Source organism: Podarcis melisellensis (genome assembly GCF_964234715.1).
Source record: "Podarcis melisellensis genome assembly, chromosome: 2".
Taxonomy (NCBI): Eukaryota; Metazoa; Chordata; class Lepidosauria; order Squamata; family Lacertidae; genus Podarcis; species Podarcis melisellensis.
The window spans coordinates 31,095,652-31,109,972 of NC_138529.1; the positions used below are offsets into that span (position 1 = coordinate 31,095,652).

Below are 14,321 nucleotides of genomic sequence, written 5' to 3' on the forward strand. Positions count from 1 at the left end.
GCTATAGTTGTTGGATGGCTCAGTAAATAGGAATGGTTACATTTTGCAGCTGTGGACTAAAATGAAATGAATGGGAGAGATCTGCCTCTTCTTGTGTTTTGTAGCTGCCAAGTGGGGAAAGTGGCTTGAAATGGACATGCATTAATAGTTGTAAATGTACTCTGGGTGTTGTTAAGGTCCTATATAAACTATAGGTCTGTTATGATTTCTTAATATGTATATTAAAAAAAAGAATGAATAGCACATTCTAGAAAAAAGTGTCACGTGGCATCTTAATATATAATGGTTGCTATAATAGAGATGGGTTTAGTAAATTATTTCCTGAATCCTAGGAGCCTAAGCACAATACATCTAAATATAGTGGTACCTTGGTTCTCGAACTTAATCCATTCTGGGAGTCCGTTTGACTCCCAAAACTGTTCGAAAACCAAGGCATGGCTTCCAATAGGCTGCAGGAGCTTCCTGCACCCAAGCGGAAGCCGTGTCGGACATTTGGCTTCCGAAAAACGTTCACAAACCGGAATACTTACTTCTGGGTTTGCAGCCTTCGGGAGCCAATTTGTTCGGGAGCCAAGCCATTCAAGAACCAAGGTACTGCTGTATTCCCTAAATATGCCATAACAGTTATATGCAATCCAATTTGGTATCTCAATTGATTTGGTGAAACAGGACTCCAGCTGGTGGGGAAACACTTGAAAATTAGGAATACTAGGTGATGGTGGGTACAGTGGTACCTCAGGTTAAGTACTTAATTTGTTCCGGAGGTACATTCTTAACCTAAAACTGTTCTTAACCTGAAGCACCACTTTAGCTAATGGGGCCTCCTGCTGCTGCCGCGCCACCGGAGCACGATTTCTGTTCTCATTCTGAAGCAAAGTCCTTAACCCAAGGTACTATTTCTGGGTTAGTGGAGTCTGTAACCTGAAGCGTATGTAACCCGAGGTACCACTGTACTATTGTGTCATGCAAACTTGTTCACTCCATCCCAGTTTCTCTTAATGTCTTACCTTCTCTTGATAGTATGTGTGGGCTGACAATGGTATGTTCTTGGTAACCTATTGATTTGATTGTCTTTATAGTACATCTTGGCTCCCTTAATAATTTTCAGTACTGGGAGTGCACTTTTAGCATCACAAGAACCCTGGTGGTTGAATAGTCTGGTATAGCTCTGTCCACTTGTTGAAGAGCAGCTAGCCTCCTTGTTAAATGTGAGGGGGCAGGATGCTTCTTCCATGTCAATCAGGCCCTTGACTGGAGAGCTTTAGTGAGCACAGTTCCTTGATTCTTGTTGGGCAACTTGAACTTCTTCAAGAACAGTGGAGATTGGATTAGGCCCTGACTCTGGGACTAGGTTCGGTGTTCCCTCCAAATGCCCTGGGCTGTAGCCTGACCTGCTCAATGCTCTCTTGAGAAAGCATTTGGAAGAGGAAGAAAAGCCAGAGCATAATTTTCTAAAAAACAGAGCAGAGTTGGTTTCTGTATGAATAGCTTTGAATTGTGGAAACCGGAGATGATGTCTGTGGACTCTGTTACTGTGGTTGTCAATGTCTGTTTCTGAGTGAATTAATTATCTTTTTCAGTTACCAGACTGGAAGAGAGGGAAGCAGAACTGAAGAAAGAATACAATGCTCTTCATTCAAGACATACAGAGGTAGGTAATGAGATACTCCTTGGAGCTGTGCTTTGAGAGGGCAGCTGTGCATCAGGGACTTGGTGGGCAGGGCATCAAGGGAGCTTCTATTGCACCAGTGTTTGCCGAGGGCTCTCTAAAGCTTTTGCTGTGAGCTTTTGGAAGGTTTTCGGTGTGTTCATTGAAATCCTTTATATTAAATTGTAGGGCAGAGTCAGATTGATATTGGCAGCATGCATGATCCTAACATGATGTTTGCTGAGATGACTGAATTGAGGGGCAGGGGTGGGATGCAGGCTTATTAGCATAGTGGGAAACCAGAGTTCCCTCTTACAGCTAGCCAGGGTGTCACATTAATTCCATACCTTATTAGAGTAGTTTGTTTCAACTTTTTCTTTACTTGAAAAGGTAGTCTGTCACCTTAGCTATTCATGTCACCCATTATGTTTCACGTGACTTAAGAGAAATACCTGATGATTAGTAGTCAAATTTCTTGAGGTATGCCAAGACCCTCCTTGGGGAGTACAACTTACTTTTATTTTATTTTATTTTATTTCCCCCCTACAGCTTCTCTATTGTATTACGCATTTTGAATTTAGTACAAATATTCTTTGTTCAAAATATTGATAAATCGAACTGCTTGTTTGCCAGAACAATTTGGCCAATGTAATTATGGTCAAGTTGATGTAAATTTGTATTAGAAAAAAACCCTCTCTGTCGCATGGAAACCAGTAGAAAAAACCAAGTTTTGCGACCAGTATTCATTAGCAAACATGCATGATTTTGTAGGCTAAGGCATGTTTCATTATAAGGCCTTCTGACTTGCTTAGGCATTTCTAGACAAAGACAAGTGGGAGTTACACCAGGCCTCAGTATTTGCTCCAACACCTCGTGCTCAGTAACAGATGTCACTTATTAGCAAATTGGAGGATGAGGAATTCTGAGGTGGCTGGTCCATCTCCCCGCCCTGCACTAAGTCCCTCTAATAAAATGGCTGCCCATTTGGTTCTGTAGGGGCAGCCATGTATTTTTCTTGGCAGAGTCAGCATGTTGTAATTTTCAATATGTGCTGTTGTAGCAGATACAATTTTTAGCTGCTTAGAGTAGCTATTACCTGTGAGGGAAGAAGAAAAATGGAAATGGTAGCATTTGGAGAACTTCATAACAGTGTCAGTATTCGGAAAACTTGAAAAATCAGATCCAGGAGCTCTTTGAGGAAACCTGATTTTCTAGATCCATTTCAGTCGGGGGTTTAGGCCTGGTTTTTGTCACAGAAACTGCAAAAACATTTCTATATGATCTGTGTCGGGTGAGGGACAGGGGAAATGTGTCCTTGTTAATTCTCCTCGACCTCTCAGCTTGGAAACTGCAGCTGGTTCAGTGACCAGGTTTCTCACTAGGACAAGACAATTTGAGCATGTCATGCCAATTCTGGCCCGACTGCACTGGCAACCAATAAATTTTTGGGCCCAATTCAAAGTGCTAGTTTTGACCTTCAAAGCCTTAAACAGCTCAGGACCACAATACCTCAAGGACCACCTCTCTCCATATGAACTGACCTGGAACATCTGATCATCAGTTGAGGCCCTTCTTCGTGTGCCGCCTCCGTGAGAGATCCAGAGGGCGGCAACATGAGAACAGGCCTTTTCTGCAGTGGCTCCCTGTTTGTGGAATGCTCTCCCCAGGGAGGCTTTCCTGGCACCTTCATTACATATCTTTAGGCGCCAGGCAAAAACATTTCTCTTCTCCCAAGACCTATGGCTAATCTAACAGTCTAGGCCTTTTAAACTGTGTGCGTTACTGTTTTTGTTTGTTACTATTTTATGTTTTTTAAATGTTTTTATATTGTAACCCACCCTCTGGACCCTTGCATAAAGGAAAGTGATTTATTTATTTATTTAAAATAAAAACTCGAAGGCTGACCATGTTCCAGTATGTACGTTTGAATGCAGATTGATTGAATTCCTCAAGCCAACTCTAGATGTTTTGTGTGCCTAGTGTTGTCAGCTGGAACTTCATAACGAGTAGAAAAAATGCAGGGTACAACAGCTTTATATTTTTTGCTTTAAAGAGCGAAAGCAGTCTTTTGAAATAGTATTGTTGCCAATACTAGGTTCTGGTTGTTAGAAAAACCCTTGGCAATGAAAAAGGCTGTGAAAGGAAAATACATGTACTGTTGGTGTTGATTGCAACCAGCAAAACCCTTTCCTTCCGCACAACTACTTGTGTAACTTATATGTTGAGTCGCTCGTTGACAGATCTTGACATTATGTGAGTGGACATAGAGAAAAGTACACAGTAGTAGAAGATAAATATTCAGCTTGATAAAGAAGGATGAAGATCTGTAGGTTTTTCACTTCATGTGATTAAGATAGCAATGCACATTTGGCTTCTTCAGGAATATTGTGTAGGACCATATTTATTTTTAATCCATTTTTTCAGACGTCAGTTGTGAGTCACTCTGGGATATGCTAATAATTCTATACAGTGCTGGTAGCTGGCGCTTGAACATAAATGAAAATGAGGGTTTAGCGAGCAGGAAGAGCCTGTGACAGGGAGCAGTTCAGACTCGAAAGGTGCAGCAGAGCAGGAGGTCAAGAGACTTCTGAAGAACCCAGAGAGAGTCTCTCTCCTGCTGCAACAAGTGCAGGATAATGAGGAGGGCAGAACAGAGACCAGAGGGAAACATCCAGGAAAGGAGGAGCCCTTAGTAAGGGCGGAAGGCAGGGACCTCTGTCCTGGCAACTGCTCCATAGGGGCAGGACCTACTGGGAAATGTTGCTGAATTGTATGCCATTTCCTGGAATAAAAAGTTAACTTCACTGACAACAGGGCCCTGCATCTTTCACGCTGATTTGTGTCTATGACTCCCACCCTGACACTTGATATGTCTCATTCACTTACATGTAGTTCAGTACTTAGGAACCTAGAGGCTGTAAGGCAATCTGATCCAGGGCTTGGTGGACAACAAACTCTATCCCTGAAGTCAGAAAGCATCTATGGCTTTGGCTCATTGGGAAGATGATTGATACACTGTCAGAGAAGGAGGTAAACCCAGCTGTTCAGAGTCAGGATTGTGTGCTGATTTAAAACAAAAATCAAAATCCTTACTGATATATTTACAGCTAAGTCCTCTTTATGCCGTGATTTAGTGAGAACAAGGCAGAAAGGGCAGATTCAAATGCTGTCTACTCTCATTTCTTGCAGGACACACGCACACAAAGTCTCTTATCCTGCCTTTCTCTGATTTTTTTAATTTGTTTTTCAGAGGGTCTTGAAAGCTGAGTAGCTTAACCTCCCACCATACAATATGACTCATGGCCCTGTTTGCACGTTAACTGTGAGTTATAGTTTGTAGCAAACTATGGCTTACCGTAAACAAGCAAAAGAGAAGCCTTTGGAATGGGGAATTTATCATTATTGTGGACCTTAAGTGGCAGAACAAGTTCTTCAAAAAGAATCACTTCATGGTAGAAGCAATCCCACCAGCAATAGATGAACAGAACTTTCTGCCCATATTCAATCTTTGAGGTGTATTTGCATGTCCCAGTAAGAATCAGTCACAGGTGTTACCTTCACTTTTCATACACATCAAGGACAGAGCATCGTTTCTTAGATTCATTAGTGCCCAGTGAGTTAATTAGACCATTAGCCGTCTTTGTGGCCCAACTGGTGGGGACATCGTGGCATCCAGGGACACATGTTGGAAAGTATTTGGGAAAGTACCCCGTTTTTCAGAGTTGTCTGCTCTAAGCTATGTTGCATTTTATAAGAAGGAAACATTCAGGTATGGATGTTTGCTAGCTTGTAATCAAGAACAGTATTGGAAAACCATTGTGGTAGCTTCTGTACAACCAGCCAAGAATGGGCTGAAAGAAATGGTTGTAATGATGGGAGAACTGCACACATGAAAAAGCCACCTTGGATCACTTGGTTATCTTGTCAAATCAGTTTGTGTCAATATCCTCCATAATTCTCATCCTGATTCTGTAAATCATTAATGCAAAACAAAGAGTAGTCTTCTTGACACTGATTAGGTATTGCATATGACATCCTAGTAGAAGTACTCCATGTTGATTCAGCTGATTCAGGCAATGAAAACTGTAATTTGGATGCTGCCTTAGTGCTCCTTTTAGAAGCAAAAGAGAGAATAGAAATTTCTAAACCAAAAAAATGACATTAAACCAGTTGTGATTTATGAGGACTTAAGGTGTGATAGCCAGCTAAGTCATACTTTGGGTAGACCCACTGAAATCAATGGGCAAGTTATAGTAGTTTATTGATTTCAATGTGCCTATTCCAAGTATGGCTTAGTTGGATATCATTCAAGGCTATTATTAATGTACGTCCAGCCTGGCAAGTGTAATTGAAAAACTTAAATGATCAAGACTTTATAAAAAAAAGAACAGAGCAACAACTCTACAGCTCCAAGATATGAATAGGATTAGAATATTGAAAGATCACATTTGATCTCAATAATGGAAACTAACATCTCTACTATTTTTTTAAGTATGCTTGCTTTCTTTGCTATGTCTGGTTACATGTGCTGATTTGGTTCAGCTCTTCCTTCAACAGTTGCAGCAGTGCAAAACCTGCTATTTTAACAGATATTGAGTAATTACAAGGATTAGAAGGACTCATCTCTAGGCTACTTGTCATAGATTTCCCTCCTGGAGAGCAGCCAAGTATGAACAGAATAATTGGTTGCAAGCACATGAATGAATGCTGGTAAAATTGAAGCATTAGTTTTTAAGATATGATTGGAAGCAATTATATTTTGGGTGGGGGAGGAATTGTGTACCACTGTCCAGTGGTTCACATTGATCCATCTCTGCCTTTTCGTGACTGTTGACCAACACTCTGTGTTTTGACTTTATGTGGCCACCCATCCTTGTTGCTTGAGTCATAGATTACTTCAGGTCAAGAAGGTGATAAATTTACACTGACATATATGTCTTTGGGAGAGAAACAGATTGTCTAAAAACAGAATATTTCTGTGTTAATGATCATGTTTGGCTCTTTTGGCTACATGGCAGTCTATGTGCTACTTTTGATAATATTTTGACTTTTGTGAACAGTAAGCTAAATCAATTTTTATTCCTGGTTTATTAGCCAGGGAAACACATAACTTGATTATTTATGAGCAAATGTGGTTAATGCTTCAACTCTTGGAAAACCTAAGTTTGATTCCTGTCCCATCACACCTTTTGAACATGTGTAAAACAATTTGATTTTCAACAGAACCACCATGTTAATGAAAAAAAAGGATAAACACATTTTTGAAATGGAATTTCCTTCCAGATCCTGGTAGGAAAAGCTTATTTGTAAGTTACACAGACCTTTCTCCCCAATATATTGAACTAGATGCATTAAATATCTTGTACTACAAGGATGCAGGATCTGTTGCTCTTCAAAATCTTGGGCTGTCAGCCCCAGTTGCTATGGCCAGGGACCAGGGATGGTGGAATTGCTAGTACAGCAGCATCTGGAGGGTGCTGGGTTGGGGAGGCTGATGTATTCTTAATTTGGAAGGGTGGTTTGTAATAATAGCAGGTATGTATAAATCACTGGTTATGAAAGGATAACCAGAAGGATAATTATGTATTTGTTTTGTAAACTTTGTCTTCCGTTGGATTGTTTTTGAATGATGAGTGGGTTACAAATTATTGCTCTTTAATATTCTGCATTTCAGCATTAAAAAGTTTGGGCAACAATTGCAAATATCCCAGTGAGGTTAACTTAATTGAAGCCATTACATTATCAGTACTGGCAAAGCAAAAGTCAACAATAGCGTCATAACTGTTGCTGTTCGGGGTGCTGAAAAGACAATTGAAGAAAAAGAGCAAGTGGAAGCCATTGTAACTATTCTTACATAGCTCTGCTGTGCATGTAGCTTGTGTCACTTATCTATTGTCTTGAAAAAGTCTTGCTACTCTTCCAATGCTTGTCAGCTGAAAATGGTTATTTGTAATACTGAACGAGTTTAATGGTTCATAGTATGGGGGTAGCAAATAAGCAGGGTTCCAACCATGAGCCATTGTAACTTGAGAAGACTAACTTTAACATATGCAACTCCCTGCTGTGTAGAAAGCATGATTTCTCCCTACTACAGAAAATCTGTCACTGTATAGGATTTCAGCAGAAGCTCCTCCAGGGAATTGGGAACCCCATTCAAGACCCAGGAGAAGCATCACCTGAGTATCCGTTATGAAGGTGTTGGTCTCCCAGACACAACTGAGATGATTGAAGTTGGAGCAATACGAATGTGCATAATTTTACGGCTTCTTCTCTTCCCAAAATGTCAGGGACAAGTTAACACACACCACCAATTTTGGAGTAAAGAAGAAATAGTTTGAGGGTGTTGTAGTCATATGTGGTTACATGGGTTGGGGCAGGGAGAGATGCATTTTTTGAGGAACAATGAAGGTAATCTTTATGCCTCCATAAATCTGAATTGTAATATATGACTCTATTCTGATATGGTTGGCTGTGTCTTCTAAAATCTGATATAAAATGGCATACATTTAAATTTTATTTATAATTCCTTTTAACTGTGCATCCGGTTGAACTCTCTTACAAGCTTTATGGGCCATGAGTAAATCAATTTGTAAGCTGAAGAACTTTAAGTACCTGAAGTTTTTTTAGACCCAGTAACAAATTGACTCAATACATTTTTAAAATCAGATATTTAAGAAGGTGGTACACATAGTTTCAGTTGTGGTATAATTATTTTTTATCGGAAGCAATCTTGTGGGCATATATAGCAGAAAAGTGGAACATGAGGAAAATGAATAAATTAATCATTTGTATAGTAACTGCACTTGCCAGTCCTTAATGGGAAAAATAATGTTGTATCCAGTGCAGCCATTTTATTCCAGTGTAGATTTTGGTGACATGCAGGGAGAGGAAGGGAAACAAGTTTGGATACTGTCCTTAATGTAAAGAAATAGTATTTTAATGTTTTGAAGTTGGTTTATTTATTGTTTGTTTGTAAGTCATATTGGAAATAGTTGTGTATTTTAAAGGTGGAATATAAATGATAAATAATTGTCATTATATTTCCCACTGTGTTTTAAAAAGAAAGAGTGGCAGCTGTGTCACATGTGTTTGAGATGCAGAATATTCACAAATCACTTAAACATTCAAATTGGCTGACGGTGCAAACAAGACCTCACAATATCATCAGTATAACAATGTTAACATTTTTTAAAGTATTCCGTTGGTAGTTATTAATGGTAAACATTATTTCTTCTGCTTCCTTCATTATTTGGGCACTAGTAATGCAGAACTAACCGCTTGCAGCTTAGAGCTTAATCTAAAATGGCCCCGAAGGCTGGAAAAAACAATCATGTGGCATATTGAGTGACCACAGTGTGATATTATTTGATGTGATGGTTTGTTCAGCTGTAAATAGTTGAAACTCAGAAGGATTCATTTGCGCTAGTTATTAGTTCTGCTGTGGAGGGAATTGTATTAAAATGTTGCCTATTGAAAAAATTGTATTTTCATGTTAAGGTCATATGTTCCTTCAGAGAGACTGAGAGAATTTTTTCTTCTATATGTTTTAATCTCAGAGATATTTTAGGTACCTCTTGTAAAGGTGCATCTGAATCCTGTGGACATGTACTTTTTCTCTGCATCTTCTTGTCCTCCGTCATGGCCAGAAATGTTCAATGTTTCCCTCGTTGACCCCCTTCCTAGCCACTTAGGGGAAACAACACATTTAGAACACATCTTCGGAGAGAAGATTAAAAAAAACGCTTAACAAACCTCTTGAATTAAGTTACCTTACCTTGGAATTTGGACAGGTAGGGCACAATTTCAGACCCTTGTGGTGGTGCCTTTAATTCTCAGATTAAAAAGAAGTCCATGGGGTTGCTAGGATCCTTTGGAGTACATTTCCTTGTGCTGAAAACTTTAGAGAGTACAACTGGGTGAACTGGGTCTGGAATCAGCCTAGTATGACTGATTATGGAGCCACACAAAATCAACAGATTTGGGACGAGATGTGATGGAGGATAACATGCCAAGTTCAAGGGGAATAAAATCAGAAACTATTTGACATTTTACCTCTTCCTTATTGCTTTTAAGATGTGATGCACCTGGGACCCCACTTCAGTATGGAGCAGGTTTCAGGCTCATATCTGCCCTGCTCTGCCCTTTGTACATGAAAGAATGCATAGGAGTCGTGCCTGACTGCAGAAACCTGTTCATTTTGCAAAATACATGAAAGATGTGTGTACTGTGTGTTTTCTCAGTTTACTCTTGCATCTCTTCCACTCACTGGGCCTCCTGTCTATTCTGTCAATTTGCACCCGGGTGAAAAACTATTGGTGTGTATTTGTATTGTGCTGCTCAGATTGCTGTTTGCACATGCTGGAATGGGGACCTTGGAATAATCAAGACAGGCAGTGTAAAAGATCAACGAATAGCCTTCTCAAGGTGTGTTGGCAAGGTGAAATTTCTGTGCATACTGGGAGGGGAAAATAACATGGCTGTAAAGAATATATTTAATGGTAAAATGTTTTGATACTTGGGTTACTTCATAAACGGAATTAAGTTTATGATCTGAAAACAAAATACTCATAGTACCTTAAGAGAAGGTTTATTCTTTGGGGCAGGTGGTGGAGGCATATATTGTATTTCCATTCTGCTTAAACAGATATGAATAGTTTTCTAAAGTAATCCCCCCTCCTTCTTAATAACAGATGATTCATAATTACATGGAGCACTTGGAAAGAGCCAAACTTCATCAACTGACTGGGGGTGATCAGCTAGAACCCATCATGCACAGTAGAACTAGGTAAGCTTTACTGATCTTTGGCTGAAGATAATCTATTATATTTTATCTTAAAGACTTTGTTCTTTGTCTTCAAACATTAGGCTGAATGATGGGGTGGAATTATTCACTATTGCAGTACAGTGGTACCTCGGGTTAAGTACTTAATTCGTTCTGGAGGTCCGTTTTTAACCTGAAACTGTTCTTAACCTGAAGCACCACTTTAGCTAATGGGGCCTGCTGCTGCTGCAGCTGCGCCGCCGGAGCACGATTTCTGTTCTCATCCTGAAGCAAAGTTCTTAACCTGAGGTAATATTTCTGGGTTAGCGGAGTCTGTAACCTGAAGCGTATGTAACCCGAGGTACCACTGTATATGAGGGGTTATCGGAAGGGGCGGATAATGTTTTAGCTGTTGGGACACTTCAAGGCCTAGATTGGCTATCCACTAATATTTTAGGTTTAAGCTTGTACACATAGATCTGGTATGGCAAGCTGTCCCTCCTTTTCGTTTTCAAAAAAAGCAGCAACGAAAGGATTAGCAATTAAAGGTTTTGAAATAATTGAATCGCGATGGTCTGATGTGTACCTTCGGGCACATGTCTGTGAGAGGGCGTCTCTGGCGGAAGCTCTGTGACTACATTATGTAGATGTCGGGGCCTCCCATCCAATGAACTGGAGCTGAGCAGCCGAGGTTTGAAGTAGTGGGGAGGAGAAAGAGGCGAGCAAGCTTGCTTGTATCTTTAGGTTGCTGCATAGATGCTGGGGAGAAGAGAAGCAGCTCCATGGTGGTTTTTTCTCCCGGTTAGGTGGGGGAGGAGAGTGAGGTGATGTCATTTTGCTTTGGAGCGGCTGCGGAAGAGAGTGGAAAGCTGCTGCTGATGGCATTGTTTTTGTGGCAGCAAGTGAATGACAGACACTCACTACAAAGATACTCCCTTGTCCCCTGCGTAGCCTTGGTTCTTGCAATTCACCATGCCAGCGCAGCGCCATGAGTCCTGGATGCATGCTGCTATTGGTGTTTGGCTTCGTTGGCGGGGCGGTGGTCATTAATTCAGCTATTTTAGTCTCTCTCTCTGTTTTGCTGCTTGTGCACTTTTCTATATCCACTGGCGTGCCAGCTCTGACGCAGAACTTACCAAGGATTCTCAGGTACCCTGAACTACGGAGCCTTCTGTCATTTTTGTTGCATTCTTTGTTCTCTGCTTCCCATTATTTCTCTTCTCTTGGGAGGGGCGGCAGGAAGGAGAGGGTGGGACGATGCTAATCTCTTAAGTGTCTGTTTCAGGCAGAATCTAGTCTCGGTGTCTATAGGCTGTGCAAAAATCATAAAATGCCTGTTTTAAAATGTAAAAATTGGCTTCATTGTGCTTTCTTTGAGACTACAAAGTCAGTTGTGTTCTTGAAGGCTATTCGCTTTTCTCTTTTTATTGCTGAATCCTGTAAATGGCATAAAAGTGCTATGTGAATACATTGTGGACAAAGCTTGTATTCACTGTATTGTCAGGTGCTTGACTAATGCTGGGCAGCCTTGCTTCTGTGGTCGTTTAGGCCTTTCATTTATTCGGTCTGTGTTTTACTCCAGAGAATTCTGCAGAATCTGCTAGCGGATAGTCTGTGAAACTATTATAATAGCACCTTTGCATCTTTTTGTAAATCGATTGCTGACAAGCTAAGGTGTACACTGTAGAGTGAAGAAATAGGGTTTGAATATCTTTAATTATAAGAGCAATGGCAAAACTCTTTTCATAGCAGATTGTAATTTGACCAGTAATATGGCTTTCTGAAAACTTCTGTTATGTATTTAAAAGTATGTAATCCAGTACTTTGATGCATCAGGGCAGAATTTGATTGTGCTTAGTAAGCAAAAGTAAAAAATCAAAGTGCAACTTTTTACAATATAGCAAACACTGTTTCTAACTTTATTATGGCTAATATAATTAGTAGCATCCATACTACCCATTGTGAATAATTTTACCTTTGTTGTTACGTAAAAACAATGTTGTTATGTAAAGTGAGCTTCATCCATGTCTTTAAAACAGCATTGTTGACCAAATTGACATTGCTTTACCTCTGGATTCTTAGATTCTGCTGGGGGAGGATTCCCAAATATTTCATGTTACCCCAGAATTGCAGGGGTTGGACAAAGTGACCCTTGTGGTCCCTTCCAGCTCAACAGTTCTATGATTCTAAGTGCAGGAAGGAATGATGAGGTGGAACACCACCAAGGGAATGCAAGAATCCGATCTCATTCGAGTTAATTTCACATTAGCAGTAGAAGAAAATGTAAAGTTTTATTCACAAGGATCTGTGTGGTTCTCTTGGTGTTTTATCTTCTAGTAAGCTTTTAATATTTCGAATGCATATGTTTAGACATAATGCTAAACCAGGTTTTTAGAATATAGAGTTTGGAATATCATTCATACCCTAAAGTGTAGTTAATTTTTTCTGCTCGTACTAGATTTAAATCGACTTCATTAACTGTGGTGTGATGGTCATAGAATCGTAGAATTGTTGGTTTGCTTCTGCTAAACATAGCTAAGATTAACCACAATTTGTTCAGGTTCAGACAACATGGCAAGCTGCAGATAATTAAAAAGATGCAAAAGTTTCTAGACTCCTCACTGTAGGAGGAGGGGAAAGAAGGGAGCTTGCAAAAACCCAGGGAAAGGTTTGGCTCATTTTTGTAATTCTAAACTATGGTTTAGCATTGCATCCAAACCAGCCACGTATGTTGGTGTGTTCAGTATTTTGCCTGTTGTTGAATATGGGTTATCTGCAAGTACTTTTTAAAGGTTTTGTTGTAAATAGAAAATTCAGATCATGTAAGTTTGCCTAGAACTATAGTGACTTTGGCTGCAATCCCTCATAGCTGTAATTTTCAGTAGCTGACCGCTAACCTTTACTTGGTTTAGTGGATTAACAATGAATGTGTGACTTTGTATTGAATCAATGGTATGTTTTTAGATAATGGCATTTACAGAATAAAAAGAGCTCTTAATGTTCTTTCATGGCATGGCATGTGTATATAGGAAAATGCTGTGTGGGAGATAGCATTTAAGAAGTCCTTAGTATACAGTACTTGCTTATTTTGAGTATTTTTATTACAATATTTTGTTTGTAGAATTCAAATATTTATAAAATAATATTTATACAGCAGTAGAAAACATCAAGAGTAATTAGTTTTGGGAAGTAGTTTTGTAGCAGGGTACAACAGGCAAATCTTTCCAAGGTCATTCTGGTTTCTACATCTTTAGCAGATGCTAGTCTGTGCATCTTGAATCTTTTCTCTCTTTGACAAACATGAAAATTAATATTAAAAGTAGATGAAAAGTTCCCTGACCTCAGAGCTTCCTTTAATTAAAAAAAAATTGACATGCACAGTAGGAAGATCATTGGTTAGCATGATCAATAATCTCAAATGTATGTGTCCTGGTCCCTTATCTTTAAATCTTTTTTTAAAAAGGTAAAAAATACATTGCAGAAATTGGCGTTCTAACACGCCCTGTGTGTAAACGAGTTGACTTCATTTTGAACCCAGAAGGAGAGAGAATTCTCACCTCCTCATTCAGGATTCTCCAGTCGCCTGTTTTTGACCCTAAAATGTAGTGTAGTGAAAGTTTATCAAAATAATTTGAAGAAGGCATCAATGACACAGGCTTAAGTGGAGCCCCTTCCCCTCACTTTCCCCTTCCCCTCACTGCTTTTTACAAATGTAAGAATACTGAATAAGCTACTTGAATGATTCCTAACACTCATAGCAAAAAGTCTGGTCAGTTGTGCCACAATTCCTACAGAATAGTTACATTTACAAGCTTTGCAGTGCAGCGACCTTTACTGCTGTGGTGATTTGATACTTGCTTCAGTAATTCATCCATGCATAGTAGAAAAATGAACCTGTCACTCAACCAAAAC

At 39.6% G+C, this 14,321-nt stretch overlaps 1 protein-coding gene across 4 annotated transcripts in view; it reads left to right on the forward strand.

Moving 5' to 3' along the window:
- Window positions 1-14,321, forward strand: part of SPAG9 (sperm associated antigen 9) — an 80,326-nt gene that overhangs the window by 17,423 nt on the left and 48,582 nt on the right. For 3 of the 4 annotated variants that reach the window (XM_081899578.1, XM_081899579.1, XM_081899577.1), the window contains exons 3-4: window positions 1,581-1,651; window positions 10,339-10,433. In XM_081899578.1, coding sequence (XP_081755704.1) covers window positions 1,581-1,651; window positions 10,339-10,433 — 166 coding nt within the window. Of the gene's footprint in view, window positions 1-1,580; window positions 1,652-10,338; window positions 10,434-11,138; window positions 11,559-14,321 lie in introns of those variants that run through there. The other variant, XM_081899580.1, reaches the window with a different exon arrangement.